The sequence below is a fragment of the Scyliorhinus canicula genome, chromosome 13, assembly GCF_902713615.1.
Source record: "Scyliorhinus canicula chromosome 13, sScyCan1.1, whole genome shotgun sequence".
In the NCBI taxonomy this organism is placed as follows: Eukaryota; Metazoa; Chordata; class Chondrichthyes; order Carcharhiniformes; family Scyliorhinidae; genus Scyliorhinus; species Scyliorhinus canicula.
This window is the reverse complement of record NC_052158.1, coordinates 24647301-24674003: the sequence shown is the minus strand read 5'-3', so window position 1 is coordinate 24674003 and position 26703 is coordinate 24647301. Positions and strand designations below refer to the sequence as shown.

At 44.1% G+C, this 26703-nt stretch overlaps 1 protein-coding gene across 1 annotated transcript in view; it reads right to left on the bottom strand.

Moving 5' to 3' along the window:
• LOC119975528 overlaps positions 1-26703 on the bottom strand; it is a 177155-nt gene that overhangs the window by 45261 nt on the left and 105191 nt on the right. The window contains exons 15-18 of the mRNA XM_038815318.1: positions 22462-22488; positions 20810-20845; positions 17122-17148; positions 2062-2088 (exon numbers count right to left, since the gene is read on the bottom strand). Of these exons, the coding sequence (XP_038671246.1) occupies positions 2062-2088; positions 17122-17148; positions 20810-20845; positions 22462-22488 (117 nt within the window). The remainder of the gene's footprint in view (positions 1-2061; positions 2089-17121; positions 17149-20809; positions 20846-22461; positions 22489-26703) is intronic.

Genomic DNA, 26703 nt, shown 5'->3' with positions numbered 1-26703 from the left:
CAGCCAGTAGCTGTGCCATGTCCATCTGGCTCTGAGCCCCATCCCTCTGTGTCATAAAATACTCCGACAATGCAGACAATGTTTCTCGACACGACCGCTGCAAATTGCAGGTAGTTCCAGCACATTGCTGTCTCTGAGACGGCAACGTCTTTTGGGCCCCGGTCAGCGGCTGCAGAATGACGCAGGCCTTGAACATGCTGATGCATACCCGAACCCCTCGCGTTCCTAAGATCTCCACCGCCATCGGCATCCGTATCATTGTCGGCCTGGGTGGCACGCATTGTCGGCACCACATACTTCTACTGCACTTTGTTGGACTCCTCCAACAGCACCTGCAAGTAATGGACATTCGCCGAAAAACCCTCACATAGTTCCTGACGATGCGATTTTATCTACGCAATCGATGGGACTGTCCGTTCCAGAAAGCCGAAACCCGGCTGGACGGCAGCTAGTTCCTGGGGTCAGTCCACCCTCCGAAGATCTGCCCATTAGGAAGATCCGACTGCCACCTGGGGTTTCGGATCAGCGGTCTGGTGCGCATCAGAATTAGTCGCAGGGACATCTTCACTGATGTTCCCGACCGAGGTGAGTGTCTCTGGGATGGTTTCAGGAAAATATAATGGGAAAAGCACCTGAATTCATACCCTAATTGCATAATCCGGCCTTAATGGCACGGCTTGGGATTGGGATACTTGCTTTCGAAAAAATATCTTAATAGTATAGATCTGATTTTGCTCGGGGTATTTTCAATATTTGCAAATAAGACGATAATTGTAACACTGTAAACTGTGAGCAGGGCAATGTTGAACTTCCAAAGATCAATGACAATTTGATGGACTGGGCAGTTAGGTAGCAGATGCATTTTTATGCGGAAAAGGGGTGACAGGAACAACTGGAAAATAATTATATTAGGCCCACAATTCTTCAGGGTGTGCAGGACAGAGGGACATTGATGTCAATATTCATGTGTCAATAAAGATCGCCGGACAGAGGGAAACAGCAGTTTAGAACGCATAAAGTCGTTATCAATAAAGATACAAAGCAGGGCGGCACGGTGTCGCAGTGCTTAGTACTGCTGCCTTCACGGCGCCCAGGTCAGAGGTTCGACCCTGGCTCTCGGTCGCAGTCTGTGTGGATTTTGCACATACACCGCGTGTTTATGTGCAGGGACTGTGAATTGGCCACTTTAAACTTCACCTTAATTAGAAAACATGAATTGGGTACTCTAAATGTATCAATAAAAAAATAAAGGCACGAAATACAAGAGCAAGGACGTCATTTAAAGTTTTTTACAGGGTCGAAAGAGAATTTGGATGGAGTATGTTGAGACGTTCTGGGCGTTACATCATTGGAAGCATGTTAACTAATTGCACAAAGTACTGATGAGGTTTGCTCTAATCGTCCCTGTATTGAGAAACTTCCAGTAAGAGAATAGATTGGAGAGTTTACGACACTTTCCTTCGAAATAACAAGGCTAAGTGATTGTTTGGTTGAAGTGTTCGGTATCATGAGGGGGCGGGAACGAGTCAGAAAGGAGAAATATTTTCAGGTCATAAAAAGTGTTGGGATCTAGATCGTATACATACACAATATTTTGCAAAGCCAGCAGAGGTAATGCTATGGGGGTAAAAAGCAAACAGCGAGTGTCTCATATCTGGAATACACTATCTGGAAATGTTGTTGAGGCGCATTCAATTAAGCCATCGAGATCGTATAAGATGATTCTTTGAAGAGATCACTGTCTAATGGTACGGGGAAGTAGCAGTAGAGTGTCCTCAATTCACAGGACTCATTCAGAAAGCCGACGCAGAGTGGGCCGAATTACCTCCTTTTGTGCCATAATAATTACGTGATTCTGTACGAAAATAGATTGCCTTGCTACTAAAATGCAATTTGCAATTTATATTAATGATTCCAAATAAATAATTTTAGGTGTAAAATGTTTTAAACTAATGGACGTCCATGCAACGAGTTTTGATTTTACATCAAAATTCCGAAAATTATGTGATTATATTGACAACATTTCGACGTAGTATTATCTTACATTATCAGGTAACTCACCATCACGATTCAGATGGTCGGACATGTCTGTAAAATAATTATTTTGAATATTATCTTTGGCAGCATCTTCTTGAACAGTAACACGTTCAATGTTTTTCTCAGTTAAAATGTGACGTGGTACAATCTGTACTTATTTCTCTGATGTGCTTGATGTAGAGGTATGTTTATATGCGCGCCTCCAAATTGCTCGCTCAGTGAAGATCAAAAAACTAGGAACAAAAGCAAAAGGACAATACTGCACAGGAAGAGGCCCCTTAGCCCTCCAAGCCAGCGACGACCATGCTTCCAGCCTATGTTAAAACCGTATGCACTTTCAGATACGGTATTCTTCCATTCTCACTCTATTCACATATTTGTCTAGATGCCCCTTAAATGCCACTATCGTATCTGCTCCCAACACCGTCCAAGGCAGCGCGTTCGTTATACTTACCTACCTCGATGCCTCGTATATCTGTTGTAAAATTTTCCCCATGCACTTTAAACCTGTGTCCCCGAGTACTTGACTCCCCTACTCTCGGAAAGGGAATTTGATTATCCACTCTTTCCATGCCACTCATAATCTTGTAGACCTAAGTCAGGTGGCCACACAACCTGCGTCGTTATGATGAGAACAGACCGAGTTCATCTAACATCCCCTCAGAGCTACTTCACTCCGGAGGCCACATCATCGTAAGCCGTTTCTTTACTCTTTCCAGATCATCCATATCCTTATGATAGTATGGCGACTAGAATATTCTAAATTAGGCCGAACTAATGTCCTTTACAGCTGCAACATGAGTTGCCAATTGTTATATTCAATATCCTGACCGATGAAGGCCATATGCCTTCGTGACCGTATTATCCACATGCGTTGCCACTGTCAGTGACTGCACGTCCATAGCGATTTATTGTGTAATTTCGACACGAAGTCGGCCTTTCAAAGTGCATCACCTCACACTTGTCTGTAAACTCCATCTGCCATGTCTCCACCCGCCCCCAATACTGCAACTAGTTTTTCCTTCTGCTGTATCGACTAAAAATCCTCTTCACTATCCACAACACGACCAATTTTGTGTCATCTGCGAACTTAATAATCAGAGCAGCTACATTTTTTTATCGAAATCATTGATATACACAACGAACAAAAACGGCCCTGGAACTAATACCTGTGGAATGCTGCGTCACTTCCTTCCACTCAGTAAAACACCGTTCCACTGCTACCCTCTGCCTTCTGTGCCCAAGACAATTCTATATCCAAATTCCCAACTCTCCCCTAATCCCATGTGACTTCACATTGTGTAAGAGTCTACCATGAGGTAACATGTCGAAGTATTTACTAAAAGTCATGTGTACAAGATGTATACAACAAGAAGGGATGGAAGGATAATCCAGGAACTGCAACCCGGTGAGCCTTACGTCAGTGGTAGTGACATTACTGGAGAGAATTCTTCCAGGAAGGACCTGTTCCCATTTGGAAGCAAATGGGCGTATTAGCGAGAGGCAGCACGGTTTTTTAAAGGGGATGTCGTGGTCTCATTAACGTGATAGAGATTTTCGAGAACGTCAGAAAGATAATTGATGCAAGTGGGGCAGTGCATGTTGTCTATGGACTTCAAAAACCTTTGACAAGGTCCATCATGGCAGACTGGTGCAAAAGGTGAAGGCGCACGGGATCAGGGGTGAGCTGGCAAGATGAATGCAGATCAGTCTAGGTCATAAAAGGCAAAGAGTACAATGGAAGGGTGATTTTCTGATCGGAGGGCTGTGACTCGTGGTCTTCCACAGGGATAAGTGCTGGGACCGTTGCATTTCAAGTGTTTCTAAATGATTTGGAGGAAAATGTAACTGGTTTTATTAGTAAATTTGCAGACGAATCACAGGTTGGTGGAATTGCGGATAGCAATGGGGAATGTCAGAGGATACAGCAGGATTTCGATCGTTTGGAAACTTGGGTGGAGTGATGGCAGATGGAGTTTAATCCGGACAAATGTGAGGCAATGCATTTTGGAAGGTCTGATGCAGGTAGGGAATATACAGTGAACCCTCAGGAGTATTGACAACCAGAGAGATCGACGTGTGCAGATGCACAGGTCACTGATCCGGGCAACAGAGGTGGAGAAAGTAGTCAAAAGGCATACGGCATGCTTGCCTTCATTGGCCTGAGCATAGAGTATAAGAATTGGTAAGTCATGTTGCAGCTGTATAGAACCTTAGTTAGGCCACACGGAGTATAGTGTTCAATTCTAGTCGCCACACGACCAGCAAAATCTGGAGGCTTTCGACAAGGTGCAGACGAGATTTACTAGGTTGTTGCCTGTTATGGAAGGCATTATCTTTGTGGAGCGGTTGAAGAAACTCGGTTTGTTCACACTGGAACGACGGAGGTTGAGGGCCGACCTGATACAGGTCTACAAAATGTTGAGTGCAATAGAGAGAGTGGATAGTGTGAGACTTTTTCCCAGAGTAGAGGGGTTAATTACCAGGAGGCATAGGTTTAAGGTGCGAGAGGAAATGTTTAAAGGCGATGTACGAGGTTAGTTTGTTTTACTCAGATGGTAGGGACTGCCTGGAACTCGCTGCCGGATGAGGTGATGTAAGCAAAGACGGTAGTGACATTTAATGGGCATCTGGACGAATACGTGAATAGGATCGGAATAGAGGGATACGGACCCAGGAAGTGTAGAACATGTTAGTTTAGACGGGCAGCATGGTCGGCACAGCTTGGAGGGGCGAAGGGCTATTTCCTGTGCTGTACTTTTCTTTATTCTTTGTATCTACTGCCTTTCCCTCATCTATAATCTTTGTCACTTCCTCGAAAAACTCGATGAAAATAGTGAGGCACGACCTCCCCTTCTCAAAACCAGTCTGTCGATTATTAATAAGTCCATTAATATCCAAATTTGAGCAAATCCTATCTCTAAGAATCTTTTCCAATAAATTGCCGACCACTGACGTAAGGCTCATTGGCCTATAATTTCCTTAATTTTCCCTACTGCCAATCTCAAGCAATGAAACAACATTTTCTACTCTCCAGTCGTCTGGAAGTTCACCTGTGACCAATGAGGATCCAGAGATTACTGTTAATACTCCAGCAATTTCCTCCCTTACCTCTCTCAGTATTTCGATCTACATCCCATCAGGCCCTGGGAATTTATCTTATTTATTGTTTTTTAAGATGCCCAGCACCTCCTCTTTATTAATACAAACATGAATCAGGATAGCGAAACACTACCCGATATGCCTGATCCACCAAATCATTCACTTTGGTGAATACTGAGTCAAAATAGTAATTTAGTATCTCTCCCATTTACTCTCGTTCCATACATAGATTCCCTCTCATGTCCCTGAATGGACCACCACTTTCTCTGGCTAACCTTTTGCTCTTTACATATGTATAAGTCGCCGAAGGATTTTCCTTAATCATGTTAACCAACGACATTTCATGGTCCCTTTTAGCCTTCCTAACTCCTACCTTAAGTTATTTCCTACTGGCTTTATATTCTTCAAGAGCTTCGTCTGTCAGAGCATTTTAGACTTTACGAAAGGGTGGTGATTTACACAGTTGTCGCACAGTCCTAGGGTATCAGGGTCGATTCGCGGCTTGGGCCAATGACTATGGAGTCTGTGCATGTTCCCCATCTCCACTTGAATGTCCTCAGGGTGTTCCGGTCTCTCCCAGAATCCAAAGATGTGCAAAGTAGGTGCATGCCACATTGCCCTTAGTGTCATCAACGATTGGTTGGGGTTTTTGGGTTATCCGAATAGCTTGGGTGGGGTGCTCTTTCTAAGGGCCTGTCCAGCCTCGAAGAGCCGAATGGCCTCGTTCTGCACGGCAAATTCTATGATTTTATGAATGATTCTTTTCATCTTGATAAAGTTCATGATCATTACCACGGATTCCGCTATTTGCCACCTTCATCTTTCGTCCTCACAAGTACAGACCGGTCCTGAGTTCTAACCAACTAACATTCGAAAGCCTCCTGCATGCCGGATGTTGATTTTCCCTCTAACAGCCTCGCCCAGCCAACACTCTGCATATCCTGACTAATGGTATTATGATTAGTCTTCCCCAGTCTAACACCTTCACCTCAGGACAATTGTTGACGTTTTCGATTACAGAATTAGGTTCACTGTTCCGGAAAAGATCTACTGAAAATTCGATCAACTGTCCCGGCTCATTCCCCAACACCAGGTTCAATATGGCCCCTTCCCGAATTGGACTATTTACATCTTGTTTTCGGAAACCCTCCTGCACGCTTCTTACAAATTCTTCTCCATCCATGCCCCCAGCAGGAAGTGTGCCACAGTCAATATAGGGAACGTTAAAATCACCCAGCACAACAAGAATATTGCTTATGCATCTTTCCAGGATCGGTCTGCACATCTTCCCCTCTATCTCCCGTTGACTATTAGAGGTCTCCAGTAATCCAGCAACATTGTGATAGAACCCTTTCTTTACCTGAGCTCTGCCCATATTGCCTCTCTGCCTGTACCCTCCAAGGTGTCCTTCCTCAGTACTGTTGTGATATCCTCCTTAAACAATAATGGAACTCCTTGACACCTTTTGCATCCCGCTCTATCATGCCTAAAGCATCTAAATACTGGAATGTTTAGTTGCCAATCCTTTCCATCTTTCAACCAAGTTTTTGTGATAGCAACATCATTAGAATTCCAAGTACTAATCCAAGCTCTACGTCCATCTGTTTTATCTGAAACACTCCTCGCATTGAACCTAATACACTTCATACCAAAATCGCCGCTCTGTCGAACCACCACTCCCTGCTTTCTCTTCCTCGTTATCTTACTGAGAGAAATGGCGTAATCTTTTTTTTGGCATTCTATTTTTCCTGTCTGTAACACACACCGTGTTGGGAGTGTCAGACAACACCACCACCACAAAGCCCACAGGGCATTGACGCTCTCCCTCTCTCACTGGGCACTGCCAGGGAGATAGTCGTACTGCACAGGACAATGAATTACATCACCATGTGATAGACAGCTAGTCAGGTCAAGCCAATAGAAGGTTATCCGTCATGTTAATAGAGTGTCAAACCACAGCAGATTATGTGCAGCAATCAACAGGTTCAATAAAACAGGACCATCTCCTGTTTCAAAAGCCAGTTTCTAGTTTTACTACATCCAGTTGCAGTCGATGTTAGAACAACACAGATAACACATCATGGTACCAGTGAGCTATGAACGCTAACGAACGTACATCGTGTGAATCTGGAACGACCAGCACGCAGCCACCAGTGGCATGGAAAAGATCCAACCTCCTCCGCAACTCCTGATCCCCGGCAACATCAGCGCCAACTGGAAAGTCTCCAAACAGAAAATCCTCCTGTATAGCGAGGACTCCGACCTCGAGGCAGCATTGGATGCCTGAAAGATCGCGCTGTTGCTGCCGCCTAATGGGGACCGCGCCATCCACATCTATAACTCCCTCACGTTTGCCGATGGGAATGACAAGGCGAAGTTCAAGACAGTTCTGGTGAAATTCGACAACCACTGCGACATTGAGGTGAAAGAGAGCTGAGCACGGTACATCTTCCAACAGAGGCTTCAGGGTTAGGATGAACCTTTTTTGTCCATCTTGACCCAACTCCGCATCCTAGCGCAGTGATGCAATTAGGACTCGATGGCTGTTTCCATGATCCCGGATCACATTGTTTTCGGGGTGCATTCCGACTCCCTGCGGGAGAAGCTACTCAAAAACCAACAGTTGACCATTTCCGTCCCATTCCAAACATGCTGTATAATTTATAATAAAAAAATCTGTACAGCACAGAACAGGCCCTTCGGCCCTCGATGTTGTGCCGAGCAATGATCAACCTTCTCAAACCCACGTATCCACCCTATACCCGTAACCCAACAACCCCCCCCCCCCTTAACCTTAATTTTTAGGACACTACGGGCAATTTAGCATGGCCAATCCACCTAACCCGCACATCTTTGGACTGTGGGAGGAAACCGGAGCACCCAGAGGAAACCCACGCAGACACGGGGAGGACGTGCAGACTCCGCACAGACAGTGACCCAGCCGGGAATCGAACCTGGGACCCTGGAGCTGTGAAGCATTTATGCTAACCACCATGCTACCGGAGGAAACCCACGCACACACGGGGAGGACGTGCAGACTCCGCACAGACAGTGACTCAGCCGGGAATCGAACCTGGGAACCTGGAGCTGTGAAGCATTTATGCTAACCACCATGCTACCATGCTGCCCAAATTCTATTTTCATAGAATTTACAGTACAGAAGGAGGCGATTCAGCCCATAGAGTCTGCACTGGCTCTTGGAATGAGCACCCTACCCAAGGTCAACAACTACACCCTATCCCCATAGCCCAGTAACCCCACCCAACATTAAGGGCAATGTATCAATGCGAATCCACCTAAACTGCACATCCTAGAACTGTGGGAGGAAACCGGAGCACCCGGAGGAAACCCATGCACACACGGGGAAGATGTGCAGACTCCGCACAGACAGTGACCCAAGTCGGAATCGAACCTGGGATCATGGAGCTGTGAAGCGATTGTGCTATCCTCAATGCTACCGTGCTGCCCATGAGCATGCGGCGAGCTTTGTCCATGAGCACGCCAGGAATTGTTACTCCCGCAACAGGGCGTCAGAAAATGCAAACTAGTCCACCATGAGGCAGAAAGGGTGCAGGCCATAGCAAAAATGCAAGGCATGAGCATCGAGGAGAGTGGCGGTTTCGAACGCTTTTTCCCGGTCACTATGCATGAACAACACAAACGGTTCGACGGCGAGGCCGAATACCCCGTTACGTATTAGCGAAAGCCTGCCAACCGCACTGTGCATTCGTGATGGTGCACAGAAAGTCCTGGCGTCCGCGTCATTACGTGTCCAAATTGTGGCTCCGCCCGTTTCAAACGGCAATGTCCAGCCAAAGGAAGGCGATGGCTACAGTTTGGAAAGCATGGGCATTATGCGGCCCTATGGCACGCAGGATTTGGATCCCTGCAGCCCAACGGACACCGATGCTGACTGCCTCGAGTCTCCATATCTTGTGGGCATAATCACCACGTGCGAGCTGGCCTCAACTGCACCTGAAAACCGCCTGTCAATCCTTACTTTGGATCCTGACGACGAGTGGTGCGCTGTCATCACGGTTAACCACTCTGACATCCGATTTAAATTGTATTCTGGTGCATCTGCAAACTACATATCACAGTCAGAGCTCGACAGCATCCGAGACCAACCTAGCATTCTTCCACCAGCTTGACATCTCCTTGACTACTATGGCAATGCCATAGCTGCCAGTGGATAGTGCCAGCTAGGTGTATCTCACAAGGCATTCAAAGCGATGTTACGATTCGAGATCGTCCGGCCTGACAACGTCTGCTCTGTGCTCGCACATGCTAACTCCTAAAACTGGTCCAGCGTGTCCATGCCATGTCCTTTACACCGGCGACTGCCTCGCCCATTGTAATTCTCCAGGCTGAGATAGACGACATTCTCATCAATACAACAAATACACAATACAAAGGGTGTTCGATGAAATGGGCGCGCTCCCATATGATTATAAGATATTGCTCAAAACGCATGCCATCCCAGTGATCTATGCACCGCACCATGTGCCGGCCCCTTTCAAGGATCGTCTGAAAACGCAGCTACAAGTGCTCGAAGACCAGGGCATTATCTCAAAGGAGACATCACCAACAGACTGGGTCTGCTCCATGGTCTGTGTCAAGAAGACCCCTGGTGAACTCCGCATTTGCATTGATCCCAAAGACTTGAATTGCAACATTATGTGCGGTGCGATCACTATCTGATCCCAAAGCGTGAAGAGTTAACCTGTGAGATGACTCATGCCAAATTCCTTACCAAGCTGAACGCCTCCCGTGGGTTATGCAGGTACAGCTGGACGAGTCCAGTCGGAATCTTTGCTCGTTTAACACTCCGTTCGGCAGCTATTGCTGCAACCACATGCCTTTTGGTATCATGTCAGCATTCAAAGTATTTAATCGCATCATGGAGCAAATGATGGAGGGCATCGAGGCGGTGCAAGTCTATGTGGGCGACGTCATCAGCTGGTGCCCGACGCCCGAGGATCGCATCGTTCAACTCAAACATGTTTTCTGGAGGATGGATTAAAACTGCCTCCAACTCAAGGGACACTTGCTCATTTGGCAGGTCCTCTGTCAAGTTTCTGGGTGACCACATTTCAGAGCATGGTGTGCAACCTGACGCTGACAATGTGCTGGCAATCAATGTCATGAAGACCCCACAGGATAAAAAGGCGGCCCTCCATTTCCTCGGGATGGTGACATTTCTCTGTAAATTCATTCCCAACATGGCATTGCACACAACAGCCTTCTGGCATCTCGTAAATAAGTCAACGGTGTTCAGTGGCTTCCCGCACATCAAGCGGAGTAGCTTGATCTGAAGGCAAAGCTCACCACAGCCCCAGTACTGGTATTCTTTGACCCAACCACGGATACCACGATATCCACAGACGCAACCCAGGATGGCATTGGGGCGGTGCTCCTCCAACGAGACAACTCCTCGCATTGGGCCCCAATGGAATACGCCTCCAGGGCCATGACTCCGGCCGAACAACGGTATGCCCAGATAGAAAAGGAGTGCTTGTGTCACCTGACAGGAATAGTCAAGCTGAATGACTGCGTATACGGCCTGCTAAATTTCACGGTGAAAGCAGACCACAGTTCTTTCGTCCACATAATCCAAAAGGATTTTAATGACGTGATCCTCGGCTACAGCGAATACTACTTCGTCTCCGCCGATATGACTTCAAACTCGTCTATACACCTGGAAAGGAGCTGGTCGTCGCAGATGCCCTATACCGATCCATCACCACGCCATGTGAACATGGCGACTTCATTCGCCACATTGCGGCACAAGTGCAGCTGTGTGCCAGCAACCTCCCAGCCACTGATGAACGAGTTATACAAATACACGAAGAAACCATCAACGATCCCCTACTGCAGCGCATTATGAAGCACATGACTGACAAAAGGGGCAGTGCCCCCAGTTCTTCAACGTTAAGGAAGAGCTGACGGTTGTTGAAGGTATCCTTCTCAAACTAGATAGAATCTTCGCTCCGCAAAAGCATGCAAAACATGGTGCTTAGATTGATCCATGAGGGTCACCTGGGTATCGAGAAATGTCGACGCAGAGCTCAGCAGGCTATTACTGGCCTGGCATGAGCCAGGACATTTGCACAACAGTCCTCAACTACACAACATGCCAGAAGTTTCAGCCAGCTCAGCCCAAGGAAAAGCTGCAACAGCACAAAATCTTGACCAAGATCGTGGGGTAGACCTTTTTCGCTCCAATGGGCGTGATTACGTGCTCCTGGTCGACTACTCCAGCTACCCGCAAGTGGTGAAACTGTCCGAAGTCAAGTCCAGGTCCGTAAGCAAAGACTGCAAAGAGACGTTTGCCAGGCATGGGATACCACTCAAAGTAATGAGTGACAACGGTCTATGTTTCTGCAGCCAAGAGTGATCCGACTTTGCACGATCCTACCAGTTTTGTCACATCACATCCTGTTCGCATTACGCGCAATCAAACGGGATGGCCGAGAAAGGGGTCCATATTGTCAAGCGTTTGCTGTGCATGGCTGCAGACTCAGCCTCGGATTTCAACCTGGCGCTATTGACATACAGGATAACCCCACTGTCGACAGCGCATCTGCTCATGAACCGCAACGTGAGGACGACTGTTCCAGCCATCCATGTTCGAGAACTTGACCTCACGGTGCTGCAGAAGGTGTATCAAACCAGGGACCAGCAATATATCACGTATGCTGCTGATGCCACGAATCGGCCTGCGCTGGCTGCAGACGATGTTGTTTAGCTGCCTGAGAGAGGTTGGTCAGCCCCAGCTATTGTCACCAGACAGGCTGCTCCCAGATCTTTCACTGACCAAATCGCGGATGGCTCCATTTTACGGCGCAACAGGAGGGCGCTGCGTAAAGTCCCACACTTCTCTGCATGTCATCATGCCTCCTCTGGACGTCTTGCACCACGAGACCACCGACCTGGCAGCGATCCCACCTATCCACAAGGCCACCGAGATGGCAGCAATCACGGCTGTCCAGGTGCCAGCGCCCCCCCCCCCCCACGCAGCTCTGCGGCGATCAACGAGCATTCGTTGCCCACCACAAAGACTGAATCTATAGACTTACATCTTATACATTTTGTTCAGTTTGCTCGATAGCTGCACGATAGACACCTTCCCATGTACACATGTTCATTCATGCCCCACTTGTACATAGTTATGCATGCATATACAGCCACGTTCCAAAATTTATTTTAAAAGTGGGAGATGACATACTATCCACTCATGTATATCATGAGATGCAGACAGGCAGTGATTCACAAGGAAGCTAACTAATGAACACACATGACATAGAACAACCAATCACCAGACAGGACACCACCACGATAAAGCCTGCAGGTCATTAAGACTCTCCCTCTCCCACGGGACAGGGTCAGGGAAATAGTCGCAGTGTGCAGGACAATGAACATCATTACCATGTGATAGCGAGCTGGACTGGTCATGCCAGTAGGAGGTTATCCATTATGTTAATAGTGTGTCAACCACAGAAGATTATGTACAGCAATCAACAGGTTCAATTTTACAGTTGGACCATATCATGTGTCGGAAGCGTGTTTCTCGTTTTACTGCATCCAGTTGCAGTCGATGTTCGACCAACACAGATAAAACATCAAGGAAGATGCGGATTCAACTTTCTAGTGCAACTGGATGAGAACCGCATCTATTGTTCTTGTTCAGTTCAGCAACGAAATTTCTTTGCACTATCAGAACTGCAGTCATTTGGTGATACTTTAAACACTCTGCCGTTCTGCAATCTTGGAGTAATTGAAATAGTCAATTGCCTACCTGAAAATAATTGAGTTGGGAATGCATTTTACTCTTTGCGTCTCGGGCAATGTGTATCTCACAATCAACACACCAACTAAGAATATGAGATCAAACTTGTTTTATTGCAGTGATGCTTTCTGGTAGACTTCCGTAGCCAACATGCCACAGTCCGATGAATAATTATTAATTCGCCACTTTACTGAAGCATGGTTGAAAAATGATAAAAGTGCCTTCCGATGTAAAGCCATCCAGTTGCATTGCACCACTTGCCTCAGCCAAACGTTCTTCTTAGCAGTCTTGTTTTTTTTTAAAACTCAATCTCACATTGATATGTATCTTTATTCTTCTGGAAGTTGGCCTTCTTTTGATACCATTGCCCTCTTGCATTCCGATCTATTCTTGCAATATCGTCGATTTGAGAAGCGTTCAACTATCGCTTCCTTTTATTTTCACAGTTACCCAAAAGATTACACACCCACATCTATTTCAAATAGTTGTTTTTAATTGAAGGTTGCAGTGATTAGAGACCCACTATAATGAGTCTGAGATTCAGGTTAGAGTCCCCAAACGGCAGACAAGGCATTAACAATACGCGGAATTAAATGTCAAATGATGATGATGAAATTATTGTTGTGGAACGAAAGTCCCTCTGATTCACTATTATATTTTCGGTGAAGAAATCTTGCACGCTTGCATGTAACTCCAGACCCACGGGCCCTCGCTGTTCAAGGGGACTCAGGGATACGTAATATATGCAAGCCCAGCCAGAGAATACAACTCAAAGGTTTTGTTAAAATTTCTCATCCTTCCCCGATTATAAAATAGATTTAATTATAATGGTTTAAGGAGATCAAAACTGTTCACAAGACACGGGGTGTCGTCTTTGGAAAAGTCTCTGCAAGTGCCCTGACACTCGTTTCCTTTTCTATTTATTTCCATTTGAAATAATTAATAATATTCAAAATGCCTTTCTTCCTTTTTGCGGTACCTAAGTGCTGAGGTGTTACACTTCATATTTAGATGATCCTGCAATCTCCAAATTTAAACACTAAACTGGTTACTGATTCTTTCTTAAAAAGTGGACAAATTCGCATTTTCCAATGTATAACCCATCAGCAAAAGTTCTTAAAACGTGATAAACATATCTTTAAAATCTTTCTACAAGTCCTCTACTATTCCCTTGAGAACTCGTACATTTGTTTTTTTCAACAAATGTAGTAACCATGATTATTTTGCATTGATATGTGTATTTGTCCCACTTGATTAGTAATTATTGCACGTTTTCATTGAAGACTTTCCACCAGTCCAGATCCATCTTTCCCCAGTCATGTGCCAGTCCCCACTAATCCACATGTAATTCATTCATGCTAATTGGTGATCAGACGTTAATTCCTCCAATCTATTTACTTAGGGCCATTTATTCCGTTGATCAGTAATTGTGATCTCTGAGGTTCATCATTCTAATGTAACGCTAACTTACCCATAATACCTAACGCCGAAGCTATTACTTAGTTCTATGCCGTTCGTAACTGTCCGGACAACGGGAATGCTCACTCCCAAACACTGGTCCCAGAAAGTAAACTAATATGTCTGTACCCGTGCTCACAGTTACCTTGGATATCAGCAGAACAATGTTAAACAGCTTCCACCAGTTGTGCTGTGCAGGTGGAGACCCACTTTAGATGAGCTGAAGACACATGGCGATACCAAGCACAATATTGCAAATGGTGTCCGGGGAATAACATAACTCTACTTCAGCCCACTGCAGATATTACGTTTGTCATGTGTTGCACAATCATTGATATCCTGACCTGGCATACTTACATTAACAGTGGAGAGCACATTGAATAGCCTAGTCTGGCACCACTTTGGTCCAGCAACTAAGTTAGATTGCTCTGCTCTAATGGTGGAATCCTTTGTTGAAATGTATGAATGAAATAGGCTCTGGTTACTATTTTATAGACATTGAAATTACCTCTGCAAGAACGAAAGTATAATTTGAATTATGCGTCTTCGAACACTGAAACCTCTCTACGGTTTCTAAGGAGATGTAATCAGCCGGGATTTGTACTTAGAAATGCAACATGGGCAATTACCTCTCCCACGGTGCTTGGCAGGGAGATAGCTGGTAATAGTTTCAAGACAACAAGCAACGGGAATAAACTTTTTTCGGAGGTAGATGGGAATGTGAAGTTCAGATTTCAGTCAATCAGACACAGTCGTCTTGAATAATGGACCTGGCCCGAAGAAATGTATTCCCTATTCATTCTTTTGATTTGTATATTCCTTTGTTCTTCCTCGTTAGTTTAGCCATTTGTCTTATTATTGGGTCAAATAATATCACCCCACTTACCTGAGCATTGTAGCGTCCCTCCATCATATGTAGCAAATTACATGCTCCAGTGTGCTTGCTGTGTTCAGGATATATGGTATCAGTACATCATGCTTTCCCCATGGCAGCTGTGGAAAAACGTTGCTCAGTTGTTTCGCTATGAGTGCAAAATTACTCCCTGTCATGACAACATCATTCAATGTGTCTACAACTCCATCCACTACAGTGGTTTCTTCCGTACAACTCAAGATATTTTCCATCCAGTTCACCAACTGTTTCTAGCTTATGTGGCTTTGCTTTTAATGGACCGATTTGTTTTTTAATGCAATTATTGTTTATTTCTCCCTTCATATATGCTTCCAAAACTCTCCATGTTAAATGAAGTATGGTGATCATGAACACTTGGCAAGCATTTGCCTTTAACTCAGATGTTTGCTCCCAAAGTCTGTTATTTTATGCACCGAGTGAAATAATGCAGAAGCTGTGGAGTGATCAGGCAATAAGGGAAGATATTATTCTCAGCGATCCACCGGAAGGTGCCTACAGTGCACTGACCAGCGACTTTTCAAATTTGACACTTTGGATGACTTTCATTTATACATGTGCATTTGCAGCTGATTTTACATGTCACACCTCAATGTTATCTCAAAGCAAAATGTACAAGTGCTTATTGAAGCGTGCAAACCTGGCCGTCACATTTATTTTGGTGTTGGGATCGATTAATCACTGGTTCCTGGGGTACGCAGCCAACTTATCTCGTCAACAAAATTTCAATATTGTCGCTGGAAACAACGATAATCCATCAACTGCTGGCAGATTATTATTAAATTAAGGAAAAAAGTTTTCCAGCTAATGGGATCCCTGAATATGCAATATTTGACAATCCTCCGAAAATTGGTTAGTCAAAGAATAGCTTTGGGAAATGATGTGCCTATGGTTAATACCAATTTGATTATTTTCCGCTTGTGGTCCACTGATTCCTATTGCAGCTTTCGCAGTAAATCTATGAGTCACCTGACCACTTCCAGCATCAGCAGAATGAACAACGTCCGGCAACTAAATAAGACTTCATGCGCAATGTGTTTCTCAAAGGTTTTGTAAACACATATAATAATGGATGCAATGCCAAAAGTGCGGTAGCAAATTGTTGCACATTAAATCCACAACAACGCTAATATAATAACAACGAGAGCATCAGCTTTTTTGAATGAGAGATAAATATTGTTCAAGCACAGGTGTGAATGCCAGGTTCGTCTTTCAATAATATCATCATCATATTAAATTCAATGGAATCAGACAGAGGTAGCATCGATTTTACCCCTTACCCTAACGCCTGTACATTCAGCGATTCAGTACTGCCTTATCACTTTCATCACTACATTGGCGGCTCAGGATTGTTTTCTAATTTCGTTTTTGTAATTATGCTCTAGGTGGAACTTCATTTCGAATTATTTTATTCCCAAATTAGAAGTCGGTTACCTGAACCGCAGCTGACACAAGTAACACTGGGTAGGCAATGGCATAGTCGTATTGCCTCTGAACTATTAATCCAATGAGTCGGGGTCATGCTTTGGGCTCTAATCCCGCCATAGCAGATGGTGTAATTTGAATTCAACGAAAAACTGAAATTCCAAGTCTCAATGATTCCCATCAAACCATTGTCGTAAAAAACAATCTGCTTCTCTCCTGTCCTTTCGGAAAGAAAAGCTGTCACCAATACCACTTCTCGCCGACATGTGACTCCATACGCACAGCAATATGCTTGACTCTTAATAATAATAATCCTTCCATGTCACAAGTAGGCTTACATTAACACTGCGATGAAGTTACTGTGAAAAGCAAGTGTCAGCAATTCAATCACTTTGCTTACCTGTGTCTTTTTTGCGGATAGTGTTTTCTGGAAAAGATTGATCAGTCAGTATCCGAATAGAATATAAGAACATTGGAACATAGCAGTAGGCATAGACCGTTGGTCTGTTTAGTGCTAATGTACTTTTTACACGAGATCATGGATGATCCTCATTCGCATTGTGATTTTCTTGCTCTATCCCCCATTTCCCTTGATATCAGCAATTCAGAGATTTATAGCTTATTTAATGACCACAACCAATCATTGGTCTTGCAGAGCAATCCTGGTTGGACATTGCAAAGGTTCACCAACTCTTCATTGACAAACTTCTCCTTCTATCGATCCGAAGTGGCCTTTTGTTTAGCAGAGGCGGCAGTCATTTCACCAGCCAGAGGAATCATCCGAAATATATCAACTCTATCACTCACTGTAACAATCAAGTAAGTTTCAATCATTTCATCTTCCCTTCTTCTGGGAGGTTACAGCAACAGTTTCCTCAGTTTACTCTCGTTAGACAAGGATGTCATTCCAGGGATTTGTCCCGTAAACCTCTGTCACACAGTGTGAAAATCAGATTAGGAGACCAAAACTGTACACAATTCTCTAGCTGTGGGCTCACAAGGGCGTTGTGCAATTTAAGTAAGCCATCCTCGTTCCTCTGCTCCAAGTAGGAGGGCAACGGGCAATTTACGTTACTGGTTGCTTGCTGCATTTTCCTGCTGGTTCTTCGTGAAACAACGAGGTCAACAGCCTGAACGAATCTGAAACTCATCATTTATGATCACATTTTTTTCTCAGTATGTTGTACTTGACAAGACTGCCATCTCCGCATTCTGTTACATTGCCCATGACTCAGTGCAGACAGATCGGGCATCCACTAATCAGAATTGGTGCATCGTGATTTTCTTTGAATGCCACATAGTTGGAGGTTATTTGTTTTAATTACATGGAAGATGTCCTCTTGTATCTGCATAGTTACCGCTTATCAAGGAACGCTGCGTAATGGGAAGGATTGGTTTTCACATGACCGCTAGGAGCTTATCTGTGTCTCTTTCCGTTTACATCTAGTGCTTTAACACTTTTGCGAATATCAGTGGAATTAATTGAGTCTGGTTTATGTGATGCTTTAGACTCTGGAAAAATGGTCATCTGCACGAAACATTCCGCTTCGATTATCGCAAGTTGCTCAACATGCCTCACTGGTGTGTGTGCGTTTGCTCCCTCATAATTATTGATCGCTATATATGTAAAGATCTTTCTTCGATTAATGATGTACGTGTTCAGGAATATATATGACTTCACAGAAGGTGAGGCAGTATTGATGTTCAGGTATCTCCCGAAGATTAAATTGGATATAATGCATCGCATCGAAAACCTGCAATTTAATCATGTGTTGTATTTAAAACGAAAAATGGTCTGTCTGCAGTCGAGCAACATTCCCAAGTTGAGGACATCAGGGCAAAGGTAGCCAGATCCCTCTCATAGAAAAAGTGGTTGAGACTTCACTGAAGAGAAGCAAGACTTATATGATATACATCAGCTCCATAATTAATATCCGTGACAAAATGCTCAGAGGGGACGTGAAACGGTGAAATAAACATTGTAAATAGGGAATAGCAAACTAAAGCAACAGTTAAATGAGAAAGTCTAATGTCAGAGAAATCCACACAGCTGGCAGAAAGAGACATGAGTCGACCAAATATATCACTGCTGGATCCCTTCGTATTTGTTATATGTATAAATTATATTGACAAGAAGGTGGGAAAAGTTTTCCAGTCGACTGCAATATTGGTAGGCTGGTTAATAGTGAAGATGATGGCCGTACGCTACAGTGGATATAGACGGGTAGGTCAGCTGAGCAGACCAGTAGGAGGTCAGACGTAACCCTGATAAGTGCGAGGTGAGGCACATTGGGAAAATAAACAGGGCAAGGACGTCTGTAGTGATAGGCAGGAAGCATGGAGCTTAGAGGAACAGATCGATCTCAGGATATCTTTCCACAGGTCCCTGAAAGCGGCAAAGCATTAAACTAGAAACAAAAACAGTCGATGTTGGATACTCCCAGCAGTTCGGACGGCATCTGTGGAGATAGAAGGGAGCTAATATTGCAAGTATGGATGACTCTTTGTCAAAGAAGGTAAATCAGGTAGTTAAGAAGACATATGAGCACTTGCCTTTATCAGTCACGGCATAGAATACAGTTGGAAGAAGGTTATCTTGTTGCTATAAAGAACGTTGGTTATGCCGCATCTCGTGTACTGTGTGCAGTTCTGATCGCTTCACTGTGGGAAGGAGGTGATTGCACTGAAAGGGGTGCAGAGGAGATTCGCCAGGATGTTGCCTGGGATGGAACACCTTGGCTACAAAGAAAGACTGGTAAGGCTTGGATTGTTTCCATTCGAGCAGAGGAGGCTGAGAGGGTATGTTTGTGTTGCATCCGACGAAGAAATGTTTGGTCAGGGTAAATAGGATGCGAATAGGAAATTTAGTTGAGGAGTAAATCACACGGTTGTGGGGCATTACATTCTGAAGTGAAAAATTATTTTCCACACAGTGAAGGCTGGAATCCTCACAAATTTAAGAAGCATGAAGATGTTGACTTGAAATACCTTCTCATTCAACGCAATGGGACAGCTGCTGGTAAAAGTAATTAGTGAGAGATTAGGGGCAGTTATTGCCGGTGCTTACGGGAAGGGCAGGAAACTGTTCGAACTACTGCAATACTTAAAGCGGTTTTCCCGGTTTTCATATAGTTCTGCAGCTGTGCACTTGGATGAAAGTGTACTACGAGCCGAGTCAGTTGGCATGGGTATGCTACTAAATGTGCACCTTTACTCTGCTTTGCCTAAGGAACAAGATGCAGCCCAGGGCATGGTGTAAGAGGAGGAAGCTAAGGGATGCGATGCCTTTCAAACTGGTACCGATTTTGGAAGGTTATGCAGTACTTAAACTTGACCGTTCGCCGTAATAATTCAGGGTATGAGGTTAACGTAATGATCATAAAAATAATAATAAGAAGATTAATGAAGAAGAAAAAGATGAAGAAGAATCTTTATTAATGTCACAAGTAAGCTCACAATAAAACTGCAATAAAGTTACTGTGACCATCCCTGAGTCGCCAAACTATGGCGCCTGTTCGGGCACGCTGAGGGATAATCCAGTATGCCCAATTTACCTAAGAGGCACGTTTTTCGGTACTTGGTGGAGAAAACCGGAGCGCCCAGAGGAATGCTAAGCAGCCATGGGAGACCTACAGCCTCGGTAGAGAGAGAGACTAAAGCCGCGAATCGAACGTGGGTCCCAGGCGTTGCGACGCAACACTGCTAACCACTGAGCTACAGGCCTTTCCTCACAATTGGAAACATGCTCTACCTAAGAAAAGTGCAAGGCCTGCATTTAACGCCTTCGCAGTTTACCTCTGACTCCATGCCTAGACCTTCCCTTTCTAATCAACGGTAATAAAGGCATGGCCATCGAGACGCAAAGAACAGCAACAGTGTGAAAATCAGATTAGGAAACCAAGCGTGTTCTATGTAGAACAGATCCACATGCAAAGACAGTGGGCCCCGAAATTAAAATGGTTCGCTTTTAACTTCGCGCCATTTCACCAGCATTAATTGTGCTGCACCAGGCCTGAGATGTACCTCGTAAATACCAGATTTCACGTGTCTAAAAACGAAAATAATATATTGTGAACTGATTTCTGTACCACAATCCTCGATACTTTTTTTCAATCGTCCTATTTCTGCAACCAAGAAGAGAGACGAGCATCCACATATTTCGGCGTATATACTAAGATAGTTTGAAATCACATTTCTAATGTACTGAATCAAGAATAATATCTTCTCATAAGTAGTTCATTTCCTGCAAAAATGAAGGATTCCTTCAAACAAAGAGTAAATGCTGGAAAATCTCTGCAGGTCTGGCAGCACCTGTAGGGAGAGATACTTGCTCAACCAAAGAGAAATTGCTGCAAAATCTCATCACGTCTTGCAGCATCTGTTCATGTATCGCCCAGGGATTAATTGGATATAATGATTCACATAGTAACGGGAGATAAAAGACCCACGTTCTCTCCCTGCAGATGCTGCGAGAGCTGCTGAGATTTTCCAGCATTTTCTCTTTGGTTGCAGATTCCAGCATCTACAGTAATTTGCTTTTATGAAGGATTCGTTCGTTTTTTCCAGCAGCAAACAACTTTGTACACTTTTCCAATTTCATGAAGATCTTCCACTACCAACTTACGTTACAGTTATCTAGGACTCATTTTGGAAAACATTTAAATCCATTGCCTCGCCCAAAATTGGCATCGCAAATTTGTGAAAGTACCAGAAACGAATTATCTAATTTCAATTGCTTTCAATCAAATGACCGTTTCCAGTGCAATTGAAACTAAATTGTTTTTTTAACGATAGCACTATGGTTCGAATTATGCAGTTGCTTGTCAATCGGTAAGATCAATTTCTCTGTCAATGAATGATCATCATGTTGTTCCAAATAATGGGGTATTTACTTAGATATCAATGCAATTTATTTTGCAGTATAGTTCAATGCTCAGAATATACTTGACACATTTTATGGGCACTTTAACGGCTACACCTAATGTTGGAAATATAGAAAACAATATGTGATGGAGGTGGTTATAATCGAGACATCAAGTGGGGAATTAGATGGTTACTTCCATCGAAGCAATGTGCAGAGCTTCTGGGAAAAGGCAGTAAATGGCAACATTCCGTATAAGCCTTTGTAGAGCTTGTTAAGAGACGATGGACCGAATTGGTTCCCTCTGCACCCTGTGAGTGCGGAAACCTATGATTCCGAGAAGCAAGTTTAACTTTTTTGAAATAGATCTTTGACATCATTCGTATTTAATTTATATTTAAATTATTTAATGTGAAATATATACAGTCACATTTATTATCTTGCAATATGTGATTTGTGTAATTATCTAAAAGTTGCGGGTAAAACCAACAATACTTCGTAAATTTTCGACTTGTCTTCATGCAGTTGAATGTGAAAATCACTTATTGCCATTCTGATCACTTATTGCCATTCTGGCCCGTTATGTCCCCGTTCAAAATGAACGACAGATCAATAAAACGCTGTAATATTGAAATTGGCGTGAACCTTTAGTTCTTCTGATTAAAAAAATGAAATTGACATATTTTCCTTCAGGCGTTTGATAATTTAAATCATGTTTCATTGTTAAAATCTTTTTGAATAATAGGGTGGGAAAGTGTAGCACTCCAAACAATTAAAACGCTAGAGCAAGAGTTGGCCATTAAACCCATTAGATCAAATACTTTTTCTCAAAATTCAGAAGATTTACAAGCGTACATATAACTATGTGAACTCATTTACCGATATCTTTGGCAAGCAGTTGTCTCACTGTAACGCAAGTCGATAAATTATTGCATTCATTATCAGTAAAATCGGAACCGGGAAATCTAACTTCAATATCAAATGATCATTGTAGAATATCCGTTTCACTCAGTAAGAGACATCCATAATACATAGCTAAATGTCATTGTGTTCGTACCTCAAATGATATATTTACGAAAATAAAAACAATTTAAGCAAAGACTGACCACTAAATTATCCACGGAACTAAATGCCAATCGTATTTTCAAGACAACGTTTCAAACTCCTAAAATATATTCAGCCATTCTTTAACGCCTTTAAAGCCACGTGGCAGATATACGTAATATGTGGCCGTTTGGTAAGAATGTGAGGAGCAGAAACGTTACCCAGAATTATTCCTCCATTTATACTATGTATGAAAAGAAGAGCGTCACAGTTTTATAAATGCTCTTTCATTTCAATTAGCTTGTTCAGGTTACCTCCTAAGTTTGCCGGAAGAAACTTAAAGGAGTCATCTTTCAATTACCCTTTCAGCTGTGTATGTTTTCCTTTGATATTACCACATCTGCGTTTCGAGCGTTAAGGATAGAACTCAGAAGTTGTTCTTGTCCTTTTGCGAGCCAGTCCTTCAACATACAGAGGGCCTCTGTATAGTGTAGCGGCCAATACCACCGGGGAAAACATAAATGAATCGGTGGAGGAGATGGAAGACAGAAGAACCACAACTGCTCACAGGAAAATAAAAATTCGGGAAAATTGCGGATAGAAAACCATGGTCGACAATGCAAAGAGACACCGCAACATCCGCTGTGGTCATTTTATTATTATTGACAGTATTATTAATTGTTCAGCCTTGCTGAAAGCGGTATTTGTTCATCATCAGTTTTGTTTAACCCGAAATGTTATTGGCGCGTCGCTCACTTCAACAGCTGCTTTACAATTGATGTTGCAACACCTAAAATATCATTCGGAAGTTAACTCCAGGACAGCAGATCTTGAGTAGAGCATGGGATATCTTTCCGCCGTCCACCCCAACAGAAAATATGTTTGCCGTACCAGTGGAATTTCTGTACAGGACAAGACACACTGGTATATATGGGGTCGGAAAAGAAAATGTTCCCAAATGTAATGGATCAGATGGACGCTCTTCAGACATAATACAACCAGTTGCGAATTCAGCTACACAAATTAAGAACTATGTCGAGCCGGAGATAACAGAAAAAAAAATCAGCCTTCAGCGATCAGATTTCCGATGTCATCAGAGCAAAATACTACACTGCAATATGTATCAACAACTTATCACAGAAATCACAGTGCAGAAGGAGGCCATTCGGTCCATTGAGTCTGCACCGGCTCCTGGAAAGTGCACCCTACCCAAGGTCAGCACCTCGAACCTATCCCAAAAACCTAGTAACCCCAGCCAACACTGAGGGCAATTTTGGATATTAAGGGGAATTTATCATGGCCAATCATCCTAACCTGCATATCTTTGGATTGTGGGAGAAAACCGGAGCGCCATGAGGAAACCGACGCACACAGGGGGAGGATCTACCGACTCCGTACAGACAGTGCCCAAGCCGGAATAGAACCTGGGACCTTGGAGCAGTGAAGCAAGTATGCTATCCACAAACCTACCATGCGGCTCTTCTTCTTCATCCATATGAGTGGGGTTTATCTTTCTTTTGGGCTGTCCGCAACGTCAAGTACATCAGATCTCACGTGCTATTCATCAATTCAATTCACTATGCTTTAAAGAACTCAATGTATCAAGATACTGAAAAGAGTAATGGCTACGGACATTGACAAGAAGGGCGACATTGTGACAGAATGTTACAATGGTTTGCATTGCTGCCTGCAAGCGCCATGGACAAGGGTTCGATTCTAGCATGGACATACTGTCTGCTTGGAGTTTGCACTCTCTCCCCGAGTCTATTTCCTACATGTTCTGCGGTTCCTCTCACATGATAGGTGGATTAACTATGCTACAGTTGCCCATTCCAGTGCATGGATGTGCAGTTGAGGTGGGGTTACAAACATAAGGCGGGGTTAGGGCGATCATTCACATGGCCAGTGCAGACTCAATGGGCAAAATGGCCTCTTTCAACACTTTAAGGGTTCTCTCGATTATATGGTAGACTGAAAGCCAGCTCTAAATAAAATATAAAGTCAAGTTGCTTCAGAAGCACATTTTTCCCTGCGTATATTTCTATTATTCCAGATAGTCTGCATCTTCTGCATTTTGCTTTTTTCCATTACATGATCCAGCGCAGGTGGTGCTGATTTTCTGTTGACGGGAAGATTGGCATCGGGCAGTCAGTGTTTGCAGGAAGTGATTGTGGAGGAGCTGTTTCCAACGGGCAGTTGTAACCACATTTCCCGGTGCTGCAAGGGAGGGTTTAAACCAGATTCGCTGGGAATGGGATCCTCAGCAGCATGGAAGCAAATAAGGGAATTAAAGGAGGCTCAGTACTGAGCACAGGTAAGCTAAATCGATATGACAGACAGGAGCACGGCAGGGAGGTGTCAAAACCCATTGAACTAAATTGCACCCATTTGCAATGCAAGACGCCTGACAGGTAAGTCTGTTGAACTCAGGGAATGGATTGATTTATTGATCTGGGAGACAATAGCTAAAACTGAAACATGCGCGAGGGCTGGGAATTAATGACAGCTTAATGTTCCAGTGCACATATGCTTTATGCGAAAAAGAGGTAGAGGAAAGAGGAGGGGAGATGCAATTTTGATTATGTGGATCATCACGACTACAGTCAGAGACGAAATAACCGATGGGTCATCCAGATATGTTTTGCGGGTGTAACTATGAAATACGAAGGGAGTGCTGACGTTATTGAGTTGAATTATAGGCCCGCAATAGTCAACGGCAATAGGAAGAACACATATGCAGGAATATTGGGGAGATTCGGAGGAGTAATAGGGTTGTCATTGTAGTGAATTTTAGTTTTCCTAACGCAGACTGGGATAGCCAGAATATTATGGGCTTAGATGGGGGAAATTTGTTAAGTGTGTTCACGAAAATTTCCATCGACAGTACGTGGAGGACCCTCCTCGTTTGAAGACAAAACGTGAGGTACTCTTGGGAAATAGGACCGGGCCGGTGACTCAGGTGGTGGTGGGAACATTTTTGGACAAGAGGCAATAGTTCTATCAATTATAAAGTATGATGTGGAGATGCCGGCGTTGGACTGGGGTGAGCACAGTAAGAAGTCTGACAACACCAGGTTAAAGTCCAGCAGGTTTGTTTCAAACACGAGCTTTCGGAATGCAGCTCCTTCCTCAGGTGAATGGCGAGGTATGTTCCAGAAACATTTATATAGACAAAGTCAGAGATGATGGACAATGCTTGGAATGCGAGTATTTGCAGGTAATCTAATCATTACAGATCCAGGGAGAGGGATAATCACAGGTTAAAGAGGTGTGAATTGTCTCAAGCCAGAACAGTTGGTAGGATTTTGCAAGTCCAGGCCAGATGGTGGGGGGTGGATGTAATGCGACATGAATCCAAGATCCCTGTTGAGGGCACACTTAGCTATAAGTTTTTTGCTACGCAATTCTGCGTTGTCGCGTGTCCTGAAGACCACCTTGGAGAACGCTTACCCAGAGATCAGAGGCTGAATGCCCTTGACTGCTGAAGTGTTCCCCGACTGGAAGTGAACATTCCTGCCTGGTGATTGTCGCACGATGCCCGTTCATTCGTTGTCGCAGTGTCTGCACGGTCTCGCCAATGTACCACGCTTTGGGACATCCTTTCCTGCAGCGTAAAAGGTAGACTACATTGGTCGAGTCGCACGAGTATGTGCCGCGTACCTGGTGGGTGGTGTTACCACGTGTAATGGTGGTATCCAAGTCGATGATCAGGCATGTGTTGCAGAGAATGCCTTGGCAGGGTTCTGTGGTGTCGTGGTCGCTGTTCTGAAGGCTGGGCAATTTGCTGCAAACAATGGTTGGTTTGAGGTTGCGCGGTTGTTTGAAGGCCAGTAGTGGGGGTTTGGGAATGACCTCCCCACTTGAGACAATTCACACATCTTTAACCTGTGATTATCCCTCTCCCTGGATCTGTATTGATTTGATTACCTGCAAATGCTCGCATTCCAAGCATTGTCCAGCATCTCTGACTTTGTCTATATAAATGTTTCTGGAACATACCTCGCCATTCACCTGAGGAAGGAGCTGCGCTCCGAAAGCTCGTGTTTGAAACAAACCTGTTGGACTTTAACCTGGTGT